This window comes from Vanessa cardui, chromosome 26 (assembly GCF_905220365.1).
Source record: "Vanessa cardui chromosome 26, ilVanCard2.1, whole genome shotgun sequence".
NCBI lineage: Eukaryota > Metazoa > Arthropoda > Insecta > Lepidoptera > Nymphalidae > Vanessa > Vanessa cardui.
Window position 1 is genome coordinate 3,929,208 of NC_061148.1, and position 26,723 is coordinate 3,955,930.

Genomic DNA, 26,723 nt, shown 5'->3' on the forward strand with positions numbered 1-26,723 from the left:
ATCTAAAAACTAAAAGTACTATACGGTATGGTTTCTTAGCAACTTATTATTTATAATAAAGATGCACCCACACAAGTGAAATCATTTTGCTTTTGTTAAAATATGCTTGTTGTGACACAAACTGGCTGAATGATTTTATTTCTTTGCCATAAACTTAAGGACTGACGTAATCTGTAGTTATTGCACCGCCGCCATATTGGTTTGCTTGGCGCTCACTCCGTGATTCTTAATTTTTACGAGTAATGACTGTTTTTAAAGAATATATATGATTATATTGTGATCTATAATTAGTAGACTGTAGTGCAGTGACTATTTGTTTAAATTAAAATGGATCCAGCTAAGATGAAAGTGGTGGATCTAAGATCCGAGCTTGGCGCTCTAGGCTTGGATACTAAGGGTAACAAACCGGCTTTAGTGGAAAGGTTAAAGAAGGCTTTAGAAGCTAAATCAGGCAAAAGTAAGTACTATATATTCTAAATATCGTAAAATTGTGTAAATATGATAAGCTAAAAACGGTTGTTTGGGTTTGACAATAGCACGTGTAAAGCGCCGCTTCCACCATGTTTTATTTGGCCATGTTTATACGCATGACGTATTGCATGATTTTTTTAAATAAAAAAAATAATTTAACGGTTTAATTGGTAATTTTACGGTTAATTTCAAATGCAGTATAAATTACACAAAGATTTTATCTTGTTAAGATGCACAGCGTATTTTGGTAATAACTTAATAGTACGTATTCGTAGAAATTTCCAGTTTGATAAACACAAACATTTATTGAGTGCCGTATCATCAACATAAATTCAATGAAACCTTGGATACATTGTAATGCTGTTTAATCGCTAACTGTATTTATTTCGTTTTACTTTTTGTTTATTTTTATTTATTTTGAATTATTGGATTTTATATCACTTCAATTAAACTCAAGCAAGAAGTATTTATTGCATTTTGAGATACTGCTAAGTTTAGACTTATCTACGACTATACTTTATTAAAGTTTTAATTAGTTTTCTATGTTCATTGCTTGTTATTGCTCTGAAGATTAATGGGACTTCCATTAATCTGAACTAGTCCCAATTAAATGTGATTTTACTATTAACAGCCTTAGATAAATATTTTAGTTATTTTATTCTTCAGCTTAAAGTTATGTAGTTTAAATAACTTCACAATATTAATTGAGTAAGACTTAATAAATTGAAACATGTTGGTTTATACCAAATGCTATATTTATTATCTATTCTATGATTATTTATTATATATTATATATATTGTCTGTAATACAGCGTGGTAATTACTTTTAAAGTAAAATTTCAAGGGTATTGATATATATTTCATTTTAGTGTAAAAATAATTGTGCAACACAAGCCCTATATCAAATTGCAAAAAATTCTAAATTTCTAATAGTTTATTTAAAGTTGTAGAATCACAGCGATTTAAATTTTAGGCAACAATAATGTGTTCCAGCTCATACATACATAAAGTGTTTTAATTATTAATACTAATAGTTGAGTTCCAACAATTTTAAGTACAATATCTATACATACTACTATATTAGATTTACTCAGGTAAGTCTACTGTTAAAGTTCAAGCTATTGAGCTTAAACATGTTCTTACAAACTTACAGACTTATAGAGATTGTTTGAGTCACAATGACTAAACAATTGGAAATACTTTGTATTATGGGTTCAGCGGAAGGAATGCAATAAATATACTTTTATTTTACTGAAGATTACAACTTAACTAGGTTCATGCTTTTAAAAAACCACTGTATTAGTTATTTTTGTTATGTGTACTGTTATTCTTTTACTGTTCTATTAATTACATAAAATATTCTTTTTTAGTACAATGATACAAATATGTATGTGAGAAATAGAAGTTGTGTATAATCTGTTAACCCTTATTAAACTACTTTTTTAATCTTCATATAAATAGTAATTCAAAATTTTTTTTTTTGTATTATAATTTATCTTTTTGCATATTTATTAGTCTCATCCTGAATTGCTGCACTTATTTTGAAAGGTTAAATTAAAGTTTGAATACTTGTAATTAATAAATTTTATTTTCGTTTATTTTCAGCATTTGCTGATACATCAATTTTAGACACATCATCCGAAGAAGTGGAGGAACCGGCGACGCCCAGACGATCTGCGGCCGCGAGAACTACTCGCAGGTCATCCTCATCTAGACTGGCCGCCACTCCCGCCAAGGTAATACATCCTTACTTTTTTTTAAATTGCAAATAGTCATAGATAACAAATGACGATGATGGTAAGTTACTGCCAGATTTTACTATACAATATATATTGGCAATTCAAGTAATATTAATGCCTTAATTCTAGTGCCAACTTTGAAACTAAGGTGAAATGTTCCATGTACTTGTATGTAAACTAGATTACTCACTCATCAATACCAACAAAACTAAGTTTTACTTGTTTGGCAGTAGAATATATGATAAGTGGTTGGTACCTAGTCAGACAGAACTATAAATATTTCCTAAAAAGGATATTGATCTTTACATTTTCGAAATATCTTTTAATATAAACAACTAATTTTTTGTTTATTTCTACACATCATTTGTAATTACAATTACATACTCTTATTTACCGATTTTACTCCAACAGTTACCTCGAGAAGAAACCCCCCAAATAATAGAAGAAGAACCAAAAGAGGAAGAACCAAAAAAGAAGGAGGTACCACAAGTACCGACAAAGGAAGAGGTACCACCACCAGAACCCGAGCCAGAACCAGCAAAGGAACCGGAACCTCTACCCGTTCCAGAACCAGTCAAAGAACCTGAAGTGCCTCAACAAACTGAAAAACCTGAACCAGAAGTGGAATCAAAGGAAGAAATATCAAAAGACGATATTTACAGCATAGATGACCCGTGAGTATTACTGAATAACATTATACTACTAAATAACATAGTAGTTGTATATGATGTTGATGCTTCATTAATAGATGTCAACTGAATTTTATATAGATTTCCAATTTGGATGATAGGCTAGCTTTATTAGACCACACTTCTTGATAAGCTGGATTGGTAAAAAGTTATTAAGTTTTTAAAATTTTCTGTCCCATTGGTTTGAATAGAGAGTACCCTTTTGGTTTTTTCACATACAAGGGCTCTAAACAAAATGTTATAGTTGGCTTTTTTCAAGAGACATATTACTAGCATTAATTAATTCAGAAAGTTTTCGATGATGACACTATAATTATTTTCGAAATTGTTATGTATCAATAGTATGATTAAATGTTAACTGAGTTACAGTAACAAGACCTGACGTTTTATTAATTCTTGTCACATAAGTGACACATAGTTGATAATTTTTTTTTAAATAAAAACCTCTTTGATAATTTTTATTACAAATGACTATAAAAAACTTGAAGATCGGTCCATATAAATAGTGTTGATACATTTAATGTAATACTGGTAACATCCTTAAAATTGTTTTGATTTTAATTTGTAATATTTATTTTAGGAGTGATTCTCCTGATGAAGTCAAACAAGATGCAGAGGGTACAGAGGAAGAGGAACAAGGTATATTATTTGTTAAAAATATAGTAAATACATTTATGTAGATATAGAAACAAAAATAACACAAATTTTTAATTTTTATGTATCTTGTGAGTACATATCTTCATAAATAGCACAAAAAAATATATAATTTTAGTAATCTTACTAATAGGTTTAGTACTCAAACAGAAAATTAATGAAATTATTTTATTTATTGTAAAGGTTTTAAAATAAATATTAAATCAAAGTTAGTTTTTACTGTTGGTAATATGATCGGAAACTTTTATTATATATTTTAAAGAAACCTTTTTCTTTAGAACCAAGTCCTCAAGAAGAATCAAATGATAAGCAAACGGATCAACAAACCGAAGACACTGAAAGAACTGAGACGACTAAAAGGACCGAAGGGAATGACGATGAGAAAATGGACCAAAGTGAAGATGACCATGATGCAAAAGATAAAAACTGTGACAATGGAGAAAGAGAACGAAGTGTAAGGAATCCTTTTAATATCTATTTTATTTAGTTCGCGAAAATATACTGTTAAAAATTTCAGTAAGTGCCCACTATTGGGTTTAGATTCTCTACCACGAGGAAGAGCAATAAGGTTTAATTCACCATGCTCTAATCTGCTTAGTCACTAAGTCTTAGTTAGTTATAGGGGTAAAGTTTCATTTCGAACATGTAGGTAACCTCACAATGTTCTCCTTTACCATTGGATACAAAATTAATTACAATTTTATTAAGAACAATAAAGTACTTTCAATATTTTTTTATTACAAGAATATTAAATAATTATAATAGGCTATTTGACAATGCGAAATATAGTGTCAATATGTTATGATTTTAAAAATGGTTATTTATTCACGAAAGTTGAAAATAATACTTAATTTATTCAAAAATCCATAAATAAAGTTGCATTATTTTAAACGTTTGTCACGTGACACAAAACGCTTCTGATTGGCCGGACTTATAATGAAGTTACTTGCTTGAAAGATGATAAAGATGAAAATACAGGCAAGTGACGTAACCGACCCCATTGCATCGCCATATTGTCCAAGTAGCGTTTTCGCACGCTATTTAAATATGGAATTTTTAAAATGATATAGTTCGACAAATATGTTCTAGAAATAAAAAAAATCTACTTTTGCTGGGTTCCTTATCCTCTTCTAAATAATTTAAAAACCAGTCAAATAGCCTATCAATAACAAAATACTTCAATCAATTTCTAGTTTTCTAATATAAATACTGAATTAGTATTACAATGATACGCCTGACCGTTTTTTGCGGACGTTTCGTTAATACGTAAAGTATAACAGAAGCAATGTAAATTTCCTGATAAAAGTATTATTTTATACCTCTATCTATTGATTAATTTCTTCTATCGACACTAGATCATCGATTTGATCTATCGATACCAGACAATATTATATGGAATAGATACGATAGTAAAGGTTTTTTTAATTAATGGGCTGCTTAAATACACGAAAATATAATATATTGTATTCAGAGAATAAGTAAAGATAATAAACCTTTAGATTTACATATTGTGTTTGAAACAATTATATGCATGTTTTTCATACAATATAATTGACTTATCTTGTACAATAACAAATCTGTTTAATAGATAATTAAAAATGTAGAACTCTGCAACAGATGAAGAGATAAAACAATTTAGATATTGGGGTTCGTTCACTTGTAAATGCAATGTACTTAGCATAGACGATATAAAAGTACCGCACGTATAGATTTGTTTACTCACAAAGGTCTCCCCATTACATTGTCGGCGTGCAAGAGTGAAATGCGCGCTTAAAAGATCTTTTAGTGTGCGTCAGCAAAAAAATAATAGTATATTTCTATTAGGACGACCTCCGTGGTCGAGTGGTGTGTACACCGGTTTTCATGGGTACGCCACTCCGAGGTCCCGGGTTCGATTCCCGGCCGAGTCTATGTAGATTACCATTAGTTTTCTATGTTGTCTTGGGTCTGGGTGTTTGTGGTACCATCGTCACTTCTGATTTTCCATAACACAAGTGCTTTAGCTACTTACATTGGAATCAGAGTAATGTATGTGATGTTGTCTCATATTTAGTAAAGTGAAGTAAAGTATCAGCCTGTACATTTCCCACTGCTGGGCTAAAGGCCTCCTCTCCCTTTGAGGAGAAGGTTTGGAACATATTCCACCACGCTGTTCCAATGCGGGTTGGTGGAATACACATGTGGCAGAATTTCTATGAAATTTGTCACATGCAGGTTTCCTCACGATGTTTTCCTTCACCGCTGAGCACGAGATGAATTATAAAGACAAATTAAGCACATGAATCAGCGGTGCTTGCCTGGGTTTGAACCCGCAATCATCGGTTAAGATGCACGCGTTCTAACCACTGGGCCATCTCGACTCTTGTCTCATATTTATTTATTTATTATTAAAATATCCCAGTAATTATAGATAATTTGTCTACATTACAGCGGAGATGGGAAATGACAGAAGAGGAAGAATGGGAACAACTCAACGAGAGGCTCATACAGAAGGAGCAAGAGAGACTCGAGAGAGAAAAGCAACAGGCAGAAGAAGACGCCAAGCGCTTAGAAGAAATCAGCAAGGTAAACCACACTTGTACTTACACGAGCGGTTCCACTGCGTTCAAACTCAAAACTCAAACTCAAACTCCTTTATTCAATATAAAAGCATTACACTTACTTATTGATTGTCAAATAAACACTACCACCGGTTCGGAAAAAGGAACACCCTGACCTGAGAAGAACCGGCGAAAGAAACTCAGCGGTTCAATCGGATTATACATGTATTGTAATATAGCTTATACCAATCGAATGGTGAATGGCTAGTTTATTATCAAGTTAAATGTGTAGTGTAAGTGTAGTTAAATTATGACATTTGACTAATAACTCTGCCATATTATGATCTACAAATATTTCTTGATTAATATATCCATATTTGTCGACATCTTGACTAACAATATTATATAAATTTTATATAAAAGTTCTTAGTATTTCTTAAGTCCTATAATTGGAGTAGGCTATATGAATAATATGATTATACTCAAAATCATACAGCACCATTGCGGGATAGTTTAACAAAAGGATTAATATTTATTGTGTTCAGCTTTTTAGTTGAAGAGGAGTATAGTTGTATAATCGACCTTAATAACTAGATTATACGAAAAAAATACTTAAATATGCTAGCAGATGTAAATATACAAACTCTTTATAATAATACTTCAAATTGATCAAAACACTAAACAGTTTATATTAAATAGGGTTTCTATCTAAAAATCCAATATGAAATTAATGAAATTATCTTGCATAATATTTAATAAATATTAATACTTATTATAAATTTATATAAAAAAAACAAATTTTCATTAAAGTTTGACATGCCACTGTTCACACACATAAAGGATCATAGATAGCTATCAACAATAGACAACACTCTAGAGCAGATATCTATAGATGGCGCGATCGTCTATGATAAACTGAAGTTTGTTTTGTATAGCTATCTTAACTTGTTTCAGGATCCAATTAAATTGCAGCGGTTGAAACGGAAACAAGAGAAAAAAGCTCGATGGAGTAACTTCTATAAGACTATAGAAGTCACCAATGAAGTGCTAGCTCCTGTTGAAGTGAATATTGCTTTCAATATATATTTAACGACGATTAAATTAATTGAAACGGAATTACAAAACAAGTTACAATTATCATAATAATAATATGTCGAAATTGACTTAAAGTTTAAATCATATGGCTGTCAAAACGTCCCAAACATATGTTAATGCATTTATTACGTCTAAAGTAGATTTCAATGGCAGGATCTGTACAGATGCAAAAATATTTGACTCGACTATTTATATCAACAAAGTGCCGAATATGCCTTCGTTGCCATTCAGCTATGATCTTGAATAGTAATGTCATATGTATATATCGGATATACGATATACCTGTATATGTTTTTATTGTGTTTAATGTTTTTTTCTTGTCCTCGTAGGAGCCAAGTAAAGACAAAAAGGATTTGATTGAACACAAGCCGGAGCCTGAATTAGACGACAACAAAGTCACGCTATCTTGGTGTAAGTTGGAATGAGTCTTTTTAACTTTTTATTATCCATTAATCAATTCGGCGTGTTTCATTTAGTGAGACATGGTTGACTTGAAAATATGTTTTGAATAATGATTAGAATTGATACTCGATTTCGTTTTAAGTTAATACTAGGAGATGCTAAACTAGTTTTAGCCGATATAACAAGATGACTGTAACTTTTTGTTTCATTGCATACCCAGATATACTTCTTTTGAGTCTTTTAAACCATTTATTTTGCTACACACATACATAACATAGATTATACAGAAGAAAAAAAAAATTAAAGAATACAGTGTAGGTAGCAAGGGTTTCATCTCAGTATAGGCTGAATATATTAAGCTTTTGTAGGTAGTTCGACGGTAGGACGGTAGTTTTACATCTGCGGGTAGATGAACGCTTTTAGTTACGAACTTGGTAATGTTCCGATTTAAAATTCGTAATATGTGTCTCGCAGACGACAGCGACTTGAACCAGTACCTGGAGCAACCGCTGCTCAACAGCGTGGTGCCGCTCAGCGACGGCGCCTTCGCCCACGCGTGGGCGGGCGCGCGGGCCTCGCACGGCGTGGACGCCGGCCGACTCGTATACGAGGTGAGTCTACCCTCATTCGAATTTTCTATTACTTTTGCTTTAAAAAAAAATACATCATCTTCACCATCATCATCATCATCATCATCATCATCATCATCATCATCATCTTAGTTTCGGTTAATGATTACGACGGGTCCCAAGAACAAAATCGTATCTGCCAAATTCCTACTTTACAGTGTGATGGCTTAAAGTTTTGTAAAACTATGTTTTTCATATACGGTATTGTTCTACTGGTTATCTCAAAAAAGTAAACACTTAATTTAAAAGAAAAACACACTACCGTATAGTTAATGTTATACTGATTAATAATTAACAATAAAGTCGATTTTGTCTTATTTTTCCATAAGATTTTGTTCTTGGGACCCGTCGATTATTGTAAATAGGAGGTGTAGTGTTTGTGTCTATACAGTAGATATAATACACCGTCTCACGTACCACACTGGTGGGGGTAGCTAGACTGTCAGGGAGTAGTGTTGCAAACAACGTATAGTACGACACAACTTAGATGTCGCATCGGCAAAATTCGTAAAACCGATCACATCCGAATTGAGTACTCTACCTCAAATTATCAATATTTATTTCTCACGCGAATATGATCTTTGCATAAACGTAATAACTTGTAATATCATATGACCCAATATATTCGTCAATTTGACGCGTCGATGTACATGCTCTTGCTTTCTCTGACGTGTGAATCTATAGCGACGAATAGCGTCGAATGGCGCGATAGGGAGCTATTTCTATTGTTTGTGTAAGTCGGCAGTAATCGGTTTTATTTTCATTCCATTGCATTTTCCGATGCTACATCTAATTTGTGTCGTACTATACGTGACGGACGTGCGCCTGCGCTCCAGGTGTGGTAGTAGTGAGCAAGTGTCTATAATAGTTATCATGGAGGGACCGGAGGGTCCTACGGGAGGGATTTAAAACTTACATCATTACTTGCTGTCGATGTCTCGAGTATTATGTTACAATGTCCATTTTTATTCAACAGGTTCGTGTCGGTTCCGTAGTGACGACGACAGAAACGACGGAAAAAGAATCAGTAGCGAGCGGACTGCGGGTCGGCTGGTCCACGGATGATTCCAGTTTGCATCTCGGTAAGAATATCATAAAATACTATGTTAAAATGAGTAAAAAAAAATCCTTTATTAACTAAAAATAGAAATGAAGTTTATTAAGTTCGCAGAATCCTGTAAAGTATTAAATTTGTTATTTATTTAATGAATAACGAAAACTGAGCAGGTATAATAATATTTCGTATTTACTCTCGTGCGGATATTTCTGTATGAGATCGCAAGCGGAATTATAAAATTCTTTTTGATACAAATACATTGAACTTTTCAATGTTTTCCATCAATTTTAATATGTATTGTACATAATTAATATAGAAAATACTAATAAAGTTGTTCGGAAAGAGATTGTATGCCTACCATGTTTGGCAACTTGTTTATTTTCAAGGAAGATAACTAACTTCCTCTTGGTGGTAGGGCTTTGTGCAAGCCCGTCTGGGTAGGTACCACCCACTCATCAGTTATTCTACCGCCAAATAACAATACTCAGTATTGTTGTGTTCCGGTTTGAAGGGTGAGTGAGCCAGTGTAACTACAGGCACAAGGGACATAACATCTTAGTTCCCAAGGTTGGTGGCACATTGACGATGTAAGGAATAGTTAATATTTCTTACAGCGTCATTGTCTATGGGTTATGGTGACCACTTACCATCACGTGGCCCATATGCTCGTCTGCCAACCTATACCATAAAATAAAAAAAATAAAAAAAAATAAAAATAACTGCAAATGATAATAGTCCAATCGTAGATTAGGAATTTTTCGTTCTAAAAACACAATATGTAACTTTATTGTCAAGAGATTTTTTTGCCACTATATAGATTGACAAGTCTGTCAATAAACTAACACTTGTACTAATGTACAGTCGGATTCAAAAATGGTTCGTCACCTTAAGATCTAAGATATTTTCGTGTGCTCAGTATGAGCGATAATCTTACCGTTGCGTCGCTGATGATGATTTGATGTTTATATTCAAAAGGTACTAAGAGCTTAAGACTTGATAAAGGAATGAATTTGAAAACTGACGAAGGTTTTCTTACTCTGACTGTACTTGTTCACAACTAGGATATGTCCTCCTGACTATATGTCTATATAAGATTTTAAATTAACATGGTTATTTTTATTACTAAAGTTATTAATTTCGGGATATTTACCATGTTTTTTTTATTTTTGTGACACGAGTCTCGTGAACAAGACATTCGTAGACAATGTCGAAATATCGAGATCCACCGAACAAAAATAAAAAACATTGTAAATATCCCGAAATGAATAACTTTAATCAAAATCAAAGTATACTTTATTCAAGTGGGCTTTTACAAGCACTTTTGAATCGTCATTTAACAATAAAGTGAAGCTACCACCGGTTCGGAAAGTAGATTCTACCGAGAAGAACCAGCAAGAAACTCAGTAGTTACTCTTTTTCAACATTTAAAAAAATACAGTCATGTTAGTTAATTTTTAAGTTAATACAATTATTAAATTAATATATCCTGCCTGGAAGTCAACAGGTATTAATTCCACGCTTTTTTATCATCTACAAAATCTTGTATCGAATAATACGCTTTTTTCACCAATGTATTTTTTATAAACGATTTGAATTTACGAGACGAAGACGAGAGAATATATGTCTATATGTCATTAATATGATATGAAATGAAACAGGTGACGGTGAACTGAGTTGGGGTTACGAGAGTACGGGTCGCATTGTCAACAACTGTGAGTTCAAGGAATACGGGAAGCAGTTTTCTGAAAAGGACGTCCTCGGAGTATACTTGGTGAGTGGTCTATAGTGTGTCTTATCTTTATTCAATATGGAAGTTGATGGTCAAAAATCTTCCATCTCTGTCTGTTAGTCAAGTCTGTCCGTCAGTCAAGAAAGATTAGTATGTCTCGTTACTAAGATAAATTATGCTTGACAGTTTTATGATTAAATGGATGTTCTAAGTTTAAAGTGGTTTAAAATAACAACTACTATCGTTTATTTGATATTTAAAGTAATACTCCTAATTTAAATACACACTAATGTTGCTAGTAAAAATTAAATTTGTTATTATAAAAGCTTGTATCAAGACAAATAGACGAGTTTCAACTTTAATTGGTCTATCAATATAATAAATATCGATAATCTTTGGTTTGTTTATGGTCGTTTGTTGTATCATTTTTTTTGAGACATTTAAACACCTCAAGTCTATGACTCCAGTGGACCACTGAATGGTTCGTTACAGTAGTATAAGAAGTCTCCTACAAAATATGATTATTGCTACTTAATAATTAGGTAACAAAAACATTTTGTAGGTAAATTAATGTTCTGTATTTACTCTTGTGCATTATTTTAGTGTATAAGATCGCAAGCAGAATAACATATTTATTTAATCTATTTATCATTCCTATTATCATCATTTGATTATCTTTTTGCTAATTAATTGGGTTTAGTATGTATGTTTATCCCAACTAATTAGTGTATTACATAGACTTATCTGTGTACAGTGTACACCAATATTATTATCTTTCAAGAATGATTTGGATGGGTCCATTGGATGAGGTTGCATGTTGAAGGTACTTAATGTCTAAGAGTCAAAAAATCTAGCACCAATTTAACAACTCAGACCTGAGAAGAACCGGCGAAAGAAACTCAGTGGGATCAATTTTTCATATACAATACATATATATTTTTAGTAATAATCAAAATAAGAAATGTCTGCCTTTTAAAATCAATATATCAGAAAACATTTTTGATTTACAAAAACTTAATAACTTTATGTTGTTACAGGATTTAGAATCGTCACCCTGCAAGATATCTTACACATTGAACGGCATTGAACTCGGTACAGCGTTTGAGTTTGACAAGGAAAAGCTTGAAGGCAAAGCTCTGTTCCCGCACATCCTCACTAAGAATGTTTGTTACAAAGTCAACTTTGGATATGACAGGTGAATGTTTTAACTTATATGCTAACTAGGCTTTATGTACAAATATTGTTTTGTTTAGGGGTGATTAGTTAAGCAAGAAGCAATGTGTCTCTTTCTCTCTAGTGTTAAGTCAATGATGTCAGAAAGGGACATGATGATCTGAACAGTTTAAAAAAGTATCTATGCTTGTGTATTTAGAATGTGTATGTGTATTAGAATAATAGCTTTGTATTGGTGTGTTCCGATAAAATGGGGCCACTCTTGTTTAATAGTAGTAATAGCATAGTATTGGTTGACAGAACATTTTATAATGTCAGAAATGACAGAGGCCTTTTCATGTAACTGAGGCTGCTTCTGTTGTACACAATCTTACATGAGCTGTTAATTTATCAGTGCTTATATTTTAATGTGTGACGTTGAAAATGGTAGCAAGTCTTGAAGAACCTTCCATTCTTTTCCAATCAGATTAAAAGTCCTTTCATCAGGAACCCTCTCTTAAGTAGTTCATTGCCCATGTACACTAAGAGTACTAAAGCTATTCTATAATTAATTATTATAACGATTTGATAAGCGTATTGAAATCCTGTAAAGTTTTAAAAATGTTATTTTTTTAATACAAATAACAAATACGAAGCAGGTATATTAATATTTCGTATTTACTCTCGTGCGAATACTGTTTCGTATAAGATCGCAAGCGAAATAACAAATTTCATACTTTGTACTTTTAAATTACACGTAATTAAAATTGAACCATGAAAAACATGTATATTTAATTAAAATATTTTTTTGATTGTAGATATACAATGTTAACAAAAACAAAGATAGTACGGAAACGGTTAGAAATACCAATAGAACAAGTTCTAGAAGAAAAACGAAAACGAGAGGAAGAAATAAAAAAACAGAAGGAAGAGGCGGCGAGAAGAGAACGGGAAAGGAGAGAAAGGGAGAAAAAAGAGAGAGAAGAAAGGCAGAAAAAGAAACGAGAGGTGAGTTGGAAAACTAATGTTTTTAAGGAGATTATTAATTCATTTAAATTGAATAAAGTAAAATAAATATAATATTCTATTTTTATCTTAAAGGAAAGAGAAAGACTAGAGAAAGAGAGGAAAGAGAAAGCAGCTCAAGACAAGAGAGACAAAGATAATAGTATGGAGGTTGACGAAGAAAAGGAAGATAAAGATAAACAAGATAAGGAAAAGGACAAAGAGGAGGAAATGGAAAATGACGTGCAAGAAGCAGCGAAAGAGGAAGAGAAGATGGAAGAGCCAAAGGTAAGAGACTTAGAGCAAAATAGAACTAATAACCCATTAATGTGCACAAAGCAAAAGGTTAAACTTATTATATTATTTAGACCGAAGACAACTAATACATAATATTCTTAGCCAATTTGATAGACAATATCGTAGACTTTGTAATTATCAATAATACTATAACTTAGATTGTGAAGCTGCCTCCTAATAAAAAACAGCAAGGAAAATTAATATCACTTAAATCCAAATTTGTGAAAATATGTTAATTTGATTTAAGTATTAAATCAAAATGACAATAAGTATAAAGAAACCTTTGATTGACGGTCGAGATGAAACGAATTGATGATATTCATTATGGATTCATATTGATTCTTATTGGTTCATTGGAAGTAAGATTAAATAAAATGTAAGTAGTTAAATCGAATTGCACCATGTTTGTATGGTACAACTGATAATAGACTTAATAGACTTGGTGATAGGGTCTTGTGTGAGTGGTAACATCCAATCCCCACATATTCAACTGTTAAAAAATAATACTTGGTATTGTTGTTTAACTTGAAAGTTTGTAAAGGGCGAAGGATCAGTGTACCCGTAACACAGGTGACTTAACAACTTAGTTCCCAACGTTGATGCATTGACAATATAAGGAAGGGTTAATATTTTTGTTCATTATCAATAACTATTCTAGCGGCAAGATACGATGGCCGTTTTGATACATTAAAAAAGTGATGTGAAATGTAAATTTATTATCGATATAATATATTCAAATCTTTGTTTTTATGCAAGTACATAATTTAATTCAAGTTTTTGTTGCAAGTAGTATCTGATTAAAAAGGTTTAATAAAAAAAATATAAAATAAGTTTAAGTAATATAATCGAACGAAATCAATTTAAATCAAAAATTGGAATTAGAATGAATAACTTTTTAAACACATTATATAAAAGAAATATATTGATACAAAAAAGAAACCAAAAGAAAATAGTTATCTTCGCGGTACCCTAACATTTGTAGTTTAGAAATCACATTCGATAAATTTTATGACTAACGTCACGTCACATTTGACAATAAAGAACAACAATTTCCTTTGATGTAATTATTTATTAAATACGAAACTTCATGAGCGGGCAAACGTCAAAACGGCCATCATAGCGTGCCGCTACTATAATTATATTGTAACATGAAACTAATGGACTAATGATATTAACTTAAAAGTTTTATCTTATCTTTACAAGGAAAATGGCGAAAAACAAGATGATCCACCTGTAGAAGTAAAAAGTGAACCAATGGAGACGGAAGAGAAAACGCCCGTCGATAAAGACAGCGGCGAGGTTAAAGAGGAACCGAGTGAGTGTGTGATTATATAATAATAGTCTAACAAACCCTATGATTAATTAAATAAAAAAATAATATAACACAAATGACTAATCTATACTTTTCAGTTCTTTATTTATTTATAATTGAACACAATTACCATCACTACATAACTTTAATCAGTTACAAGAATATTTCAATACATAGACGGTTAGTTAGTGTGTACGTATGTAAGAACAGTAAATACCACGACCGATACAAACAGACTCGACCGACAGACAATCGAACATTAAACCGTTACTAAGCGTTCTGCCGTATTTATGTGATTCCGTTCGGTCCTGTTTGAGTTCTTGTAAGAATAGTTTTATATAGTAATTGAAGTTTAAAACACTAAATATAATTCTTCTGAGAGGATATGTTACATTTCTTGTATAGGTGATACTATATACTGGGCTAGTAAACTGAGTAGATGTTTTAAATGATTTTTTACTTAATATTTATGATACTGTGCAAACTGTTAATTACAACACACTTATGATTATTATTTTCGTTTTCAGCGGAAGACGTCAAGGAAATCACAGAGGAACAGGTGCTAACCGGCCACGTGCTAGACAAGAGGATAAAGTTCGTCATCAGGTGAGCTACCACCGTGTGGTCAGTGTCGCCATACCGAGCTACCACCGCGTGGTCAGTGAATATATAAGTGTCGCCATACCCGAGATTGCAGCATACACGGCAATGAGCTGAGATGGCCCAGTGAGCTGAGATGGCCCAGTGGTTAGAACGCGTGCATCTTAACCGATGATTGCGGGTTCAAACCCAGGCAAGCACCGCTATATATATATGTGCTTAATTGTGTTTTTAATTCATCTCGTGCTCGGCGGTGAAGGAGAACATCGTGAGGAAACCTGCATGTGTCTAATTTCATCGAAATTCTGTCACATGTGCATACCACCAACCCGCATTTGAACAGCGTGGTGGAATATGTTCCAAAACCCTCTCCTTAATGGAAGAGGAGTCCTTATATCAGCAGTGGGAAATTTACAGGCTGTTATAGTAAGACACAAATTAGATGTAGCATCGGAAAATGAAATGGAATGAAAATAAAACCGATTACTGCCGACTTACACAACCAATAGAAATAGCTCCCTATCGCGCCATTCGACGCTATTCGTCGCTATAGATTCACGCGTCAGAGAAAGCAAGTGCATGTAAATCGACGCGTCAAATTGACGAATATATTAGGTCATATGATATTACAAGTTATTACGTTTGTGCAAAGATCATATTCGCGTGAGAAATAAATATTGATAATTTGAGATAGCGTACTCAATTCGGATGTGATCGGTTTTACGAATTTTGCCGATGCGACATCTAAGTTGTGTCGTACTATACTTTACTTTTTACGGCAATGATACGGGGAGGGCTAGCGAGTAGCCATAGCTAAGGGTGCGTTGCCCCGGCAGGTACACGGTGGAGGAGGAATTGGATGGTGCGGAGGTGTGCATGCTGCCCGGTTACTCGCTGCTGGGGCACGCGAGCCCTACGCCCGGCCCGCGCCGCCCCGCAAGCCTCGCCGACTGCGAGGTGAGCCCCACGGAATTCACTTGGTGGAATTCTTTTCTTTTTACTAACACTTTTAAAAGCATTTTTGACGACCTCCGTGGTCGAGTGGTGTGTACACCGGTTTTCATGGGTACGCCACTCTGAGGTCCCGGGTTCGATTCCCGGCCGAGTCGATGTAGATTACCATAAGTTTTCTATGTTGTCTTGGGTCTGGGTGTTTGTGGTACCTTCGTTACTTCTGATTTTCCATAACACAAGTGCTTTAGCTACTTACATTGGGATCAGAGTAATGTATGTGATGTTGTCTCATATTTATTTATATTTATTATTTATTTATTCCGTTTCTAAAAAATCTAGTGTGCAATTTATTCTTGAGGAATCGCTGACTCTAATATCACAATTCATATTAGTTTTAGAGTCAGAGGTCAAATACAAAAGATGCTAATGTAATAACCTTAGATTTAGATAATAAGCATTGTGTTTAGATAACAAAATTGTGTACATTTTTTCTTGGGTGTTAATAAATTGTTATTATTATTATTCACTCGGTGGTAGGGCTTTGTGCAAGCCCGTCTGGGTAGGTACCACCCACACATCAGTTATTCTACAGCCAAACAACAGTATTCAGTATTGTTGTGTTCCGGTCTGAAGGGTGAGTGAGCCAGTGTAACTACAGGCACAAGGGACATAACATCTCAGTTCCCAAGGTTGGTGGCGCATTGACGATGTAAGGTTTGGTTAATAATTCTTACAGCGTTAATGTCTATGGGCGATGGTGACCACTTACCATCAGGTGGCCCATATGCTCGTCCGCCAACCTATACCACAAAAAAAAAATATAACCGTTTAATCTTATCGATTATTTTTGGCGAGGTGACAGTTCCTGTAACAGATGATCAAATCAAATCAATTTTATTCAACTAAACTTCACAATGAAGCGTTTTTGAATCGTCAATAATCAAATACTACCACCGTTTCGGAAAGCAGCTTCTAGCGAGAAGAAACGGCAAGAAACTCGCATAGTTGCTCTTTTCAAATAAACACATTTACAATGCTGTTATTGACAGTAATTAGCGTCCTACGATGGAACCCGAGCCTAACTCCAGGCGTTTCTTTCTAAAAAGTACTCTTTTAATGAATAGTATGATTTATTTATTGATTTAGTCTTAATAATATATTTAAATTTTGTAAATGGTAAATTGGTTATATTTTCCGGTATCTTATTATATATGCGTATGTTTTCCTAGGTCATCCTGATGGTCGGTCTGCCGGGTTCCGGGAAGACATTCTGGGCCAAGAAGCACTGCGCCGAGCATCCCGAGCGCCGGTACAACATTCTCTCCACCGGGGCGCTGTTCGAGCGGATGAAGGTAAGCGCGCACGCACGCAGACACGCACGCACGCACATGCGTGCACACTTTACGCACTCTGAATAAACAAATACAGAAACAAGTACACATGAAATACTCACAAAGCTGTAGTTTTGGATGACACCTCACACACACACATTCCACATAATGCACTAACTTGGAAATTCAAAACTTGACAATTCTTAATCGTTTTTTTTTTTTTATGAATCCCACTCTAAAATATTTCGACATTATTTTAAAGATTGTGAAAGTAAGTATGATAGTATTTATGAGCTTGTTTATTGGGCGATAGTAATATGGTTTAATCAACAAATGAACATGGAATGAATTATTAGGATACTACACGAATTTTTAAATTTAAAGTTTTAGCTTAACTTTATTTTTAGTTTTGTAAGTATTTTTTTTATATTTGCCAATTATGAATGTTGTGAATGTCTTTTTTTTACGTTTTCTGTCGAAATATTTTATGAAATGAAATGAAAAGAAATCTTATTAAAAAAGTCGTTATGACAGTTACAACTTTTGAATTCCAATAAATACACATACACACACACATATACATACATACACGCAAAAAACAAAAAAATAATGTATTTTTCTTTCAGCCATGAGGTTTGCAAACAAATATACCAAAAATATATCGAAAAGTGAGTGACTCAGCTCCATCTATGCATTCAATACTAATGTTAGTCTGTGTTTTCAACAGGGTGAATATGAGCAACATTTGCTATCAAAAGCGTTATTAAAAAAAAAATTATCCGACCCACGTGGTCCGTGTATTAAAAAGATACCAGTGGCTCGACGCAAGAAGAGGACGTAGATTCGAGTCCTTACATCACGGATTGTCCCTGGTATCGATACGCCTGCATTATATTAATATTAGGATAAGCCTAGGCTAAGTTGAGCTCGTGATTCGGGCACGTGTGACTGTATGCTGTGTCAATCTTAGGTGGACTGTAAGCCCTTCCGCTCCAGCTACGAGGGCAAGTGGGACGCCATGGTCTCTAAGTGCGCCAAGTGCGTCATTAAAATGTTGGAAATCGCCAAGGGAAGGCGCAGGAATTTTATACTCGATCAGGTGAGACGAAACTACTTACTTATTTACTTATCGATGTATCTCTTCCCGGGCAGTGCACTTCGCTCAGGACCAATCGAGATCGCTAACAATATCCGCAACAAACCATGAGTCGTAAATGACCATTTACGACGAATCACGAGGCAATAGTTGGACTCCGGAAGTTGGCGAAGTGTGCCCGTAGTCGCGCCGACGCTACCGCGTCTCCGTTTTGTTTTGTTACTTTAGTGCACACCGGTCTAGGTGTCCCCGGGCCGCCGCTGCAGCGCACGTAAGTAGCCGGCGTCTCGTGACCGCGTTCGGATCTCTATTGAGCTTGTCGGAGGTGTCGTCTGCCCGGCGCGCCAGTGTATAACCGCCCGTTTTGTGCGCACGCGCACGCGCAGACCAACGTGTACCCGTCGGCGCAGCGGCGCAAGCTAAGGGAGTTCGAGGGCTACCGCCGGGTGGCCGTCGTGCTGGTCGCCGACGAGAAAACGCAGCGCACGCGCGCCGCCACCCGCGAGGCCGCCGACGGCAAGGAGGTGCCCGACCCCGCCGCGCTGGACATGAAAGGTTCGCGCCCGCCCCCGCGACGCCGCCCCGCCCGCCCCGCCAAGCGCGCTCACCCGCCCCCTCTGTCCGCAGCCAACTTCAGCCTGCCCGAGCGCGGCGCCTGGCTCGACGACGTGCTCTACGCCGAGCTGGGCGAGGCCGAGGCGCGCGAGGTCGTCGAGGCCTACCACCGCGAGGCCGCCGCCGCCGGCGCCGTGCGCGACAAGGACAAGCGATCGCGCTCCGCCTCGCGCGACGCGCCGCCCGCCAAGCGCGCGCGCTCGCCCGACCGCGACCGCCGCGAGCGCCGACGCGACCACCCGCGCGACCGCGGTGAGTGTACCTCACGCCCCGACATGTGTACTCATACGAGCGCCCTACTCATGTATATTACTCTCGAAGACCGCGGTCAGTGTACCTCACGCCCCGCATGCCGCCCATACGTACACCCTACTCATGTATATTACTCTCGAAGACCGCGGTCAGTGTACCTCACGCCCCGCATGCCGCCCATACGTACACCCTACTCATGTATATTACTCTCGAAGACCGCGGTCAGTGTACCTCACGCCCCGCATGCCGCCCATACGTACACCCTACTAACGTTTATTGTATTACTCTCGAATAGAGGACAGGTGGGGCGGTGGCGGCAGTCGGTGGGGCCCAGCGAGCGGCCAGGGAGGTGGTCACGGAGGTTCCGGTGGACGAGGGGGTCGCCGGGGTGGTCGCGACCGAGGTGGCGGCATGGGGCCCGGCCCTACGCGCTTCGACAGAGGGTGGGCGCCGCCCCCGCCACGGTGAGCTTCAGCACTCTTTGATAATCCGACCGTTTTATTAATTGCATACATTATTTTTAAATGGCAACTTAATCAATAAAACAAAAGAAGTAAAGCAGGTGTTGGTAGCAAATGAAACTATATTAATGTAATAGAATAACATTAAACGTCCTAATAGTTTCAACATGTCATCAGGAATAATAAATTTCTTTCTTTCAATAACATGTTTGTACCGTTTAATATAGTACGTAGCATAATCATGACGATCTCTGCTTTAGAAGACATTAAAACATTAAAACGCCTAAAAAACAAAATATATGAAATTAAAATTTTAACTTACTTCAAAAAAGCAATGAAACATTTATTAAAATTCTTTCAGGAACGAATTTGGTCGTGACAGAGATAGTTTCCGTGGAGGCCGTGGTGGTCCAGGCGGACCTCGCCAGGACCGTGGTCCTGGAGGTCCTGGGGGTCCTGGTGGACCAGGGGGTCCCGCGGGCCCCGGTGGTCCAGGGCTAGGGGGGCCGGGAGCTAGAGGTCCACCGGGAGGCGACCGGTTTCAACGTGACAACAGAAATCAAAACAGAGGACCACCTCATCAGAATGACAAAAGACAAGGACCTCCCCAAGGTAATTACTTATAATATAATTACTCATATTACTTTAGGTACTGTATGTTTTTGATATAACCAAGCGTTAGCTATTTCTATCCATCGAATCCACTTAAAAATAAACCTTATTTCTGGTATTTGTTTACCCAAACCATGATCGAGTGGTGTGTACACTGGTTTTCATGGGTACGAAACTCCGAGTTCCCGGGTTCGATTCCCGGCCGACTCGATGTAGATAACCATTAGTTTTCTATGTGGTCTTGGGTCTGGGTGTTTGTGGTACCGTCGTTACTTCTGATTTCCATAACACAAGTGCTTTAGCTACTTACATTAGAATCAGAGTAATGTATGTAATGTTTGATATAAGATGGTGTATGTGATATTTATGTATGATTATATAATTATACATTAGTATATTTCACACGATTTTTTCAAACGCTATATTTATATACATTTTAGGATTTCTTCCACTGGAGTAATATGGTTAAATTGTTAAGCTAGATTGTTAAATGTATTAACAATCTAGCAAGTTGTTTTGATATTTAGAGAACAAATACTACTTATGCAGGATACATTAGTGCATTATGTAAGCACTAACACTAAAAGAAGGTTAAGTGGCGTACATAACTGCACACTTCTTGGCACTATTAAATAAATTCGACGCTACATTGCTTGCTCGAGATTCATCACCGTTGCCTAAATTCGGTCACAAAGACGTCGGTAATATTTTAATAAAACCTATAAAAATAAATTTAACAAAAATGTATGTCACAGGGGGAGGCGCCAACCAAGGCTCCGGTTCATGGCAGCGAGGCTCGCAGCAGCAGCCCCGTGGCCCGCGACCCGCACAGCAAGTCAGCAGACAGGTATACATATACCACACAATGATAATGAATCCTTAAACATATCAGTATGATTGTATCTCGCAAGCAAAGTCGCTTACCGCTATCTGTCCCTGTGTATGCTTAGATCTTTAATAGATAGATTTATTCAAGAGGAAGGTTTATATGTATAATACATGCACAATATAGTGAAATATACAGATCAGATTTAGTGGTTTTTATTTTCTAATGTCTAATAAACTGTGAATGTTATAAGACATTCTGTAGTATATTTAGTATCAGCATTGCAACCGTGCGAAGCTGGGGTGGATTGCTAGTGAAATAATTTGGAAGATCGTTCTTAGAAGATTATATTCTTCCTCGAAATTGTATTAGGCGTTTAAGTACTAATATAATCAAAATTGACTCATGACACAACTCTAGTTGGCAGCATATAAGGCTGTAGACCCTCTATGTCCTTGGTTCAAACCTCGGCTAAGGACGTATAAAACCCTTCGTGGGTTGTGCTGGGACTCTTTATGCTAGTATTATAGTTATGAGTGAGAAATTATAAAGTGCAATTATGTGTGCACATTCAAACTTGTGCACTAAAATATGTCCTGCACAGATAGATTGATGCCGCCTTTGAGAATAGCCGTTGTGTTGAAAACTGATAAGGACATTATCATTTTTATTTTTTATTTTTATTTTATTTTTATTTTTATTTTATTCGGGAAACAAACAGTACAAATTAACATAATTAAAAAAAAAAAAAAACATAAAATATAAATCATTGACCAATAAAGTTTCCACAATTAAATAATACATAGAATAATGCGAGCAAGTAAATTACAATTAAAAAAAAAAAAATCTAATACATTAAATAAAAAGTAATATCATATAAACAGAAAATAATTAATAATTATAGAGATTATAATCATCATCAATAGAGATGATTTTGCATGTACTATGGGCTATTTAAATAAAGCCGAGCCACATCGTAATTTTTAAAATAAGGTATATTATAATGAATTATATGAATATTTCTAGGATAATCAAAATCAACCTCAGAATCAAAACCAGAACCAGAATCAACAGCAAGGCTGGAACCAATGGGCCGGCGGCTGGGGAGGTTGGGGCAACTGGAACAATCAGAACCAAGGTATGTGTGTGTGTGCTGTGTTATAATTGTGCTAAACTTTGTGCCTACAAAGGTTGGGAACCTATGTGGTCACTACAGCACATAGATCACATATTGTAATAAATGCAAGAATGCGAATTCCTTAAGTAGGTCTGATGAAAGTAATCTTATTTAATTATTTGTCTTAAGTGGTCAACCACTTATGATGGCAGGCTTAGTGTAAGTCCGTCTAGGTAGGTACCACCTACTGAAACATTCGACCGCCAAACAACAATACTTACTATTGTTTGGAAGGGTGTGTTGGAAGGGTGAATGAGCCGGTGTAATTACAGGCACAAGAGACGTTACATCTTAGCTCCTAAGGTTCGTGGTGCAAAAAAAGAAACAGCTTGTAAAGGTTTGTCACTTGGAAAAATCTCTTTGTGAAACTTATTCTACCATGAAAGAACAGTATGGTTCTTACGTTGGATACCCATTTGGTAGAGGTTGCTTCACATCTGAGCACAGATATTAAATAAAACTACATGAATCATGCCCGAATTAGTTAACTACACGAAAAGTATTATGCTCGAATAGATTAGAAACTTATAAATTTCGATCAAACCATGTTCGCCATTATGACATTATTATTCCAATTTAATAACATGTAATTGTTCAAAACAGGCTGGGGCAATTGGAATAACTGGAATAACTGGGGCAACCAGCAACAGGTTCAGGGCGCTGGTGGCAAGCAGCAGCCTCAGCAACAGCAACAGCAACAGCAGCAACAGCAACAGCAACAGGGGCAACAGGGCCAGTGGGGAGGCTACTCGGCACAGCAGTGGTACCAGTGGCAACAGTGGCAACAACAGCAAGGCTGGCAAGGGGTTTGTACACATACCGATTGTTATTGGTCGAGTTGCATTCTTATTGGTCGAGTTGCAGTTAATTTATTTATTTATTTATTTAAGATTCACCAGTGGTAAATACATTACAAAGGTATAGTAAGACACAAATTAGATGTAGCATCGGAAAATGCAATGGAATGAAAATAAAACCGATTACTGCTGATTTACACAACCAATAGAAATAGCTCCCTATCGCGCCATTCGACGCTATTCGTCGCTATAGATTCACGCGTCAGAGAAAGCAAGTGCATGTAAATCGACGCGTCAAATTGACGAATATATTAGGTCATACGATATTACAAGTTATTACGTTTGTGCAAAGATTATATTCGCGTGAGAAATAAATATTGATAATTTGGGATAGCGTACTCAATTCGGATGTGATCGGTTTTACGAATTTTGCCGATGCGACATCTAAGTTGTGTCGTACTATATACAATTTTAATACAACTTAAAACTAAATGCATTACCTATTAAGGTGAATACCACTTGCAAAGATACAGTCGGAGATGACGAACTTACAAATAATTAATTGTTAGTAAATCAAGGTTAATTAAAAATGACAAGAATTAACAATAATAGTAAAATAATAACATACAAAAAAAAAATTAGTTAGCTGACAATTTTGACAATATTTTTTTGTGAAACTTGTTTGATGAGTCTCCAAAAGGGTCTAAAACAGCACTGTGCTCATTCAAAGTTAGTTAGTTAATCATTTAGTTTAGTTTATTAAAAGCCTTTATACATTTACCATTAGTGTTATATAATGTACAATAAGAACTAGCGCGCACTGGTAACTTTTGTCACGGTGACTGTTTCGTCACTCTTGTTCATGAATATGTATGGAGGTGCGCGCACGTTACGACGTGACAATTGGGTGGCATTTGTGTCTGCATCTGTACATATTCACGGATTTGACAAGAGTGACGAAACTTAATTGTAAATTGACGATTCAAAAGTGCTTATAAAAGCCTACTTGAATAAAGTTTATTTTGATTTTGATTGAGTCACCGTGACAAAAGTTGCCAGTGCGCGCTATTTCTAAAGTTGTACAAGAAACGATAAAGTTTGTTACCAAGTACAAATTTCTGTGGAGTTTCTGGTTATTCTTGTTATTTCCGAGAGCCGAGATGGCCCAGTGGTTAGAACGCGTGCATCTTAATCGATGATTGCGGGTTCAAACCCAAGCAAGCACCTCTATATATATGTGCTTAATTTGTGTTTATAATTCATCTCGTGCTCGGCGGTGAAGGAAAACATCGTGAGGAAACCTGAATGTGTCTAATTTCATGGAAATTCTGCCACATGTGCATTCCACCAACCCGCATTGGAACAGCGTGGTGGAATATGTTCCAAACCCTCTCCTTAATGGAAGAAGAGGTCTTATCTCAGCAGTGGGAAATTTACAGGCTGTTACTTGTTATTTCGATGTGATTGAATGTATAATGTTGTTACAGTATCAGCAACAGCAAGGGAACCCGCAAACCAACACGAATGCCGCCGACGCGGCACAAGCCTGGGCACAATTCTATCAGGTACGAATATCTTCATGTTATTATGGCTGGCGAAAGCGCGATAACTCCTCAGAGTCTTAGTAACTTTATTAACGTAGTCATTTTATTTCTCGGCTCTAAAGGTTGGTTTCGTTCAGAACCCCTGTGTATCTTTCGTGTGATTCGATAGATTTGAAGCAAAACATACCGTTATATAATGAGTGTGTTATCCATGTATGTGTGTCTTGTTCTTAAAGCTGCGACTTTTTATAGATAGCAAAAAGAGCGGAACTAACTGAGGTTCAAACCACAAACAGACAAGCACATCTGAGTATTCATGTGCTTAATTTTTGTTTATAATTCATCTCGTGCTCGGTTGTTAAGGAAAAAATCTGGAGGAAACCTGCATGTGACAAATTTCATCGAAATTCTGTCACACGTGCATTCCACCAACTCGCATTGAAACAGCGTGGTGGAATATGTTTCAAACCGTCTCCTCAAACGGAGAGGAGGCCTTAGCCCGGCCGCGGGATATATACAGGCTATTGTGTCGTGAGAGTCGAGATGGCCCAGTGGTTAGAACGCGTGCATCTTAACCGATGATTGCGGGTTCAAACCCAGGCAAGCACCGCTGATTCATGTGCTTAATTTGTCTTTATAATTCATCTCGTGCTCAGCGGTGAAGGAAACATCGTGAGGAAACCTGCATGTGACAAATTTCATAGCAATTCTGCCACATGTGTATTTCACCAACTAGCATTGAAACAGCGTGGTGGAATATCTTACAAAACCTTCTCCTCGAAGGGAGAGGAGGCCTTTAGCCCAGCAGTGGGAAATATACAGGCTGTTGTGTCGTGTTGTGTGTTTTCCTGACGATGCGTTTCGTTGCAGAACTACGGCGGCGCGAACACGGGCAACACAAACGCAACAAACGCAGCCGTCGAGAAGAAGTGACTCGACCCGGCCGACCCACACTCGAGGGAACTTCTCGCCTCCACTGCGTGAAATACTTATGGAAGTGACTGAATTAAAGTACCCACTGTTTTGTTGTTTCAAATTATAATTTGGAATTATTCGAATTAGTTTAATATAGTGAATATGTCTCCCCCGGAGACGAAGTATCACTCGGCTGACGAACGTTCACATATTAACTCGTAGGCTAAGGCGACGATATTATTCTAAAATAGAATATTGTTTATAAAATAAAATGTAATAGATAATATAATATATAACGGCGACAGTTGCAAAGAAATTATTTCGTTGTATATTTGTTAATACCGTGTGCCCTCGTCTGTAACCGGGTCAGCGTAAAGTTAAGTAGCTTAGTTAGTTTGAACACGTCGTGAGAATGATGAAATCAAATTGAGGAAGTATTTTTATATTGAATCTTGCACTCGCCACGATTGTACGTTTTATTGTTGAACTACAATTATAAACAATGTTTGGTATGAAAATACGATTACACTGTAAATATCACATTCTGTATCTTTTAAATATATGGAACTGTTATACAAGTTTTGTAAACTAGGTAACCTGAAGCATTTTGATCCCTAGTTAGTCGTAGTAAGGTTTAATTGTTTACGACTGCGTTACCGAGGTAACCGCGCGAGTGGAGTGGAGTATGTGTGTACAAACATTTAGTTTACTTCGGATTAGGTTGAATGTCTTTAAAATGATTTAATTTTCATAAATAAATAGTAATAAGTCA

The 26,723-nt window shown here is 36.1% G+C and overlaps 1 protein-coding gene across 2 annotated transcripts; it reads left to right on the forward strand.

Moving 5' to 3' along the window:
* The first annotated feature begins 173 nt into the window (after positions 1–173).
* Positions 174–26,723, forward strand: LOC124540690 (heterogeneous nuclear ribonucleoprotein U-like protein 2). 2 transcript variants are annotated; one of them, XM_047118360.1, is made up of 28 exons: positions 174–457; positions 2,077–2,207; positions 2,622–2,884; positions 3,480–3,538; positions 3,832–4,007; positions 5,984–6,118; positions 7,048–7,155; positions 7,518–7,599; positions 8,065–8,201; positions 9,196–9,301; positions 10,935–11,047; positions 12,043–12,200; positions 12,976–13,165; positions 13,259–13,450; positions 14,663–14,774; positions 15,299–15,377; positions 16,208–16,328; positions 17,555–17,677; positions 18,627–18,755; positions 19,139–19,307; positions 19,380–19,619; positions 19,915–20,083; positions 20,442–20,692; positions 21,448–21,539; positions 22,545–22,656; positions 23,299–23,501; positions 24,980–25,057; positions 25,907–26,723. In XM_047118360.1, exons 1-28 carry the CDS (start codon positions 328–330, stop codon positions 25,967–25,969), a joined length of 3,921 nt encoding a protein of 1,306 aa, XP_046974316.1. In that variant the 5' UTR covers positions 174–327; the 3' UTR covers positions 25,970–26,723. The 2 variants fall into 2 exon arrangements, with proteins under 2 accessions (XP_046974316.1, XP_046974318.1); XM_047118362.1 differs by lacking the exon at positions 7,048–7,155.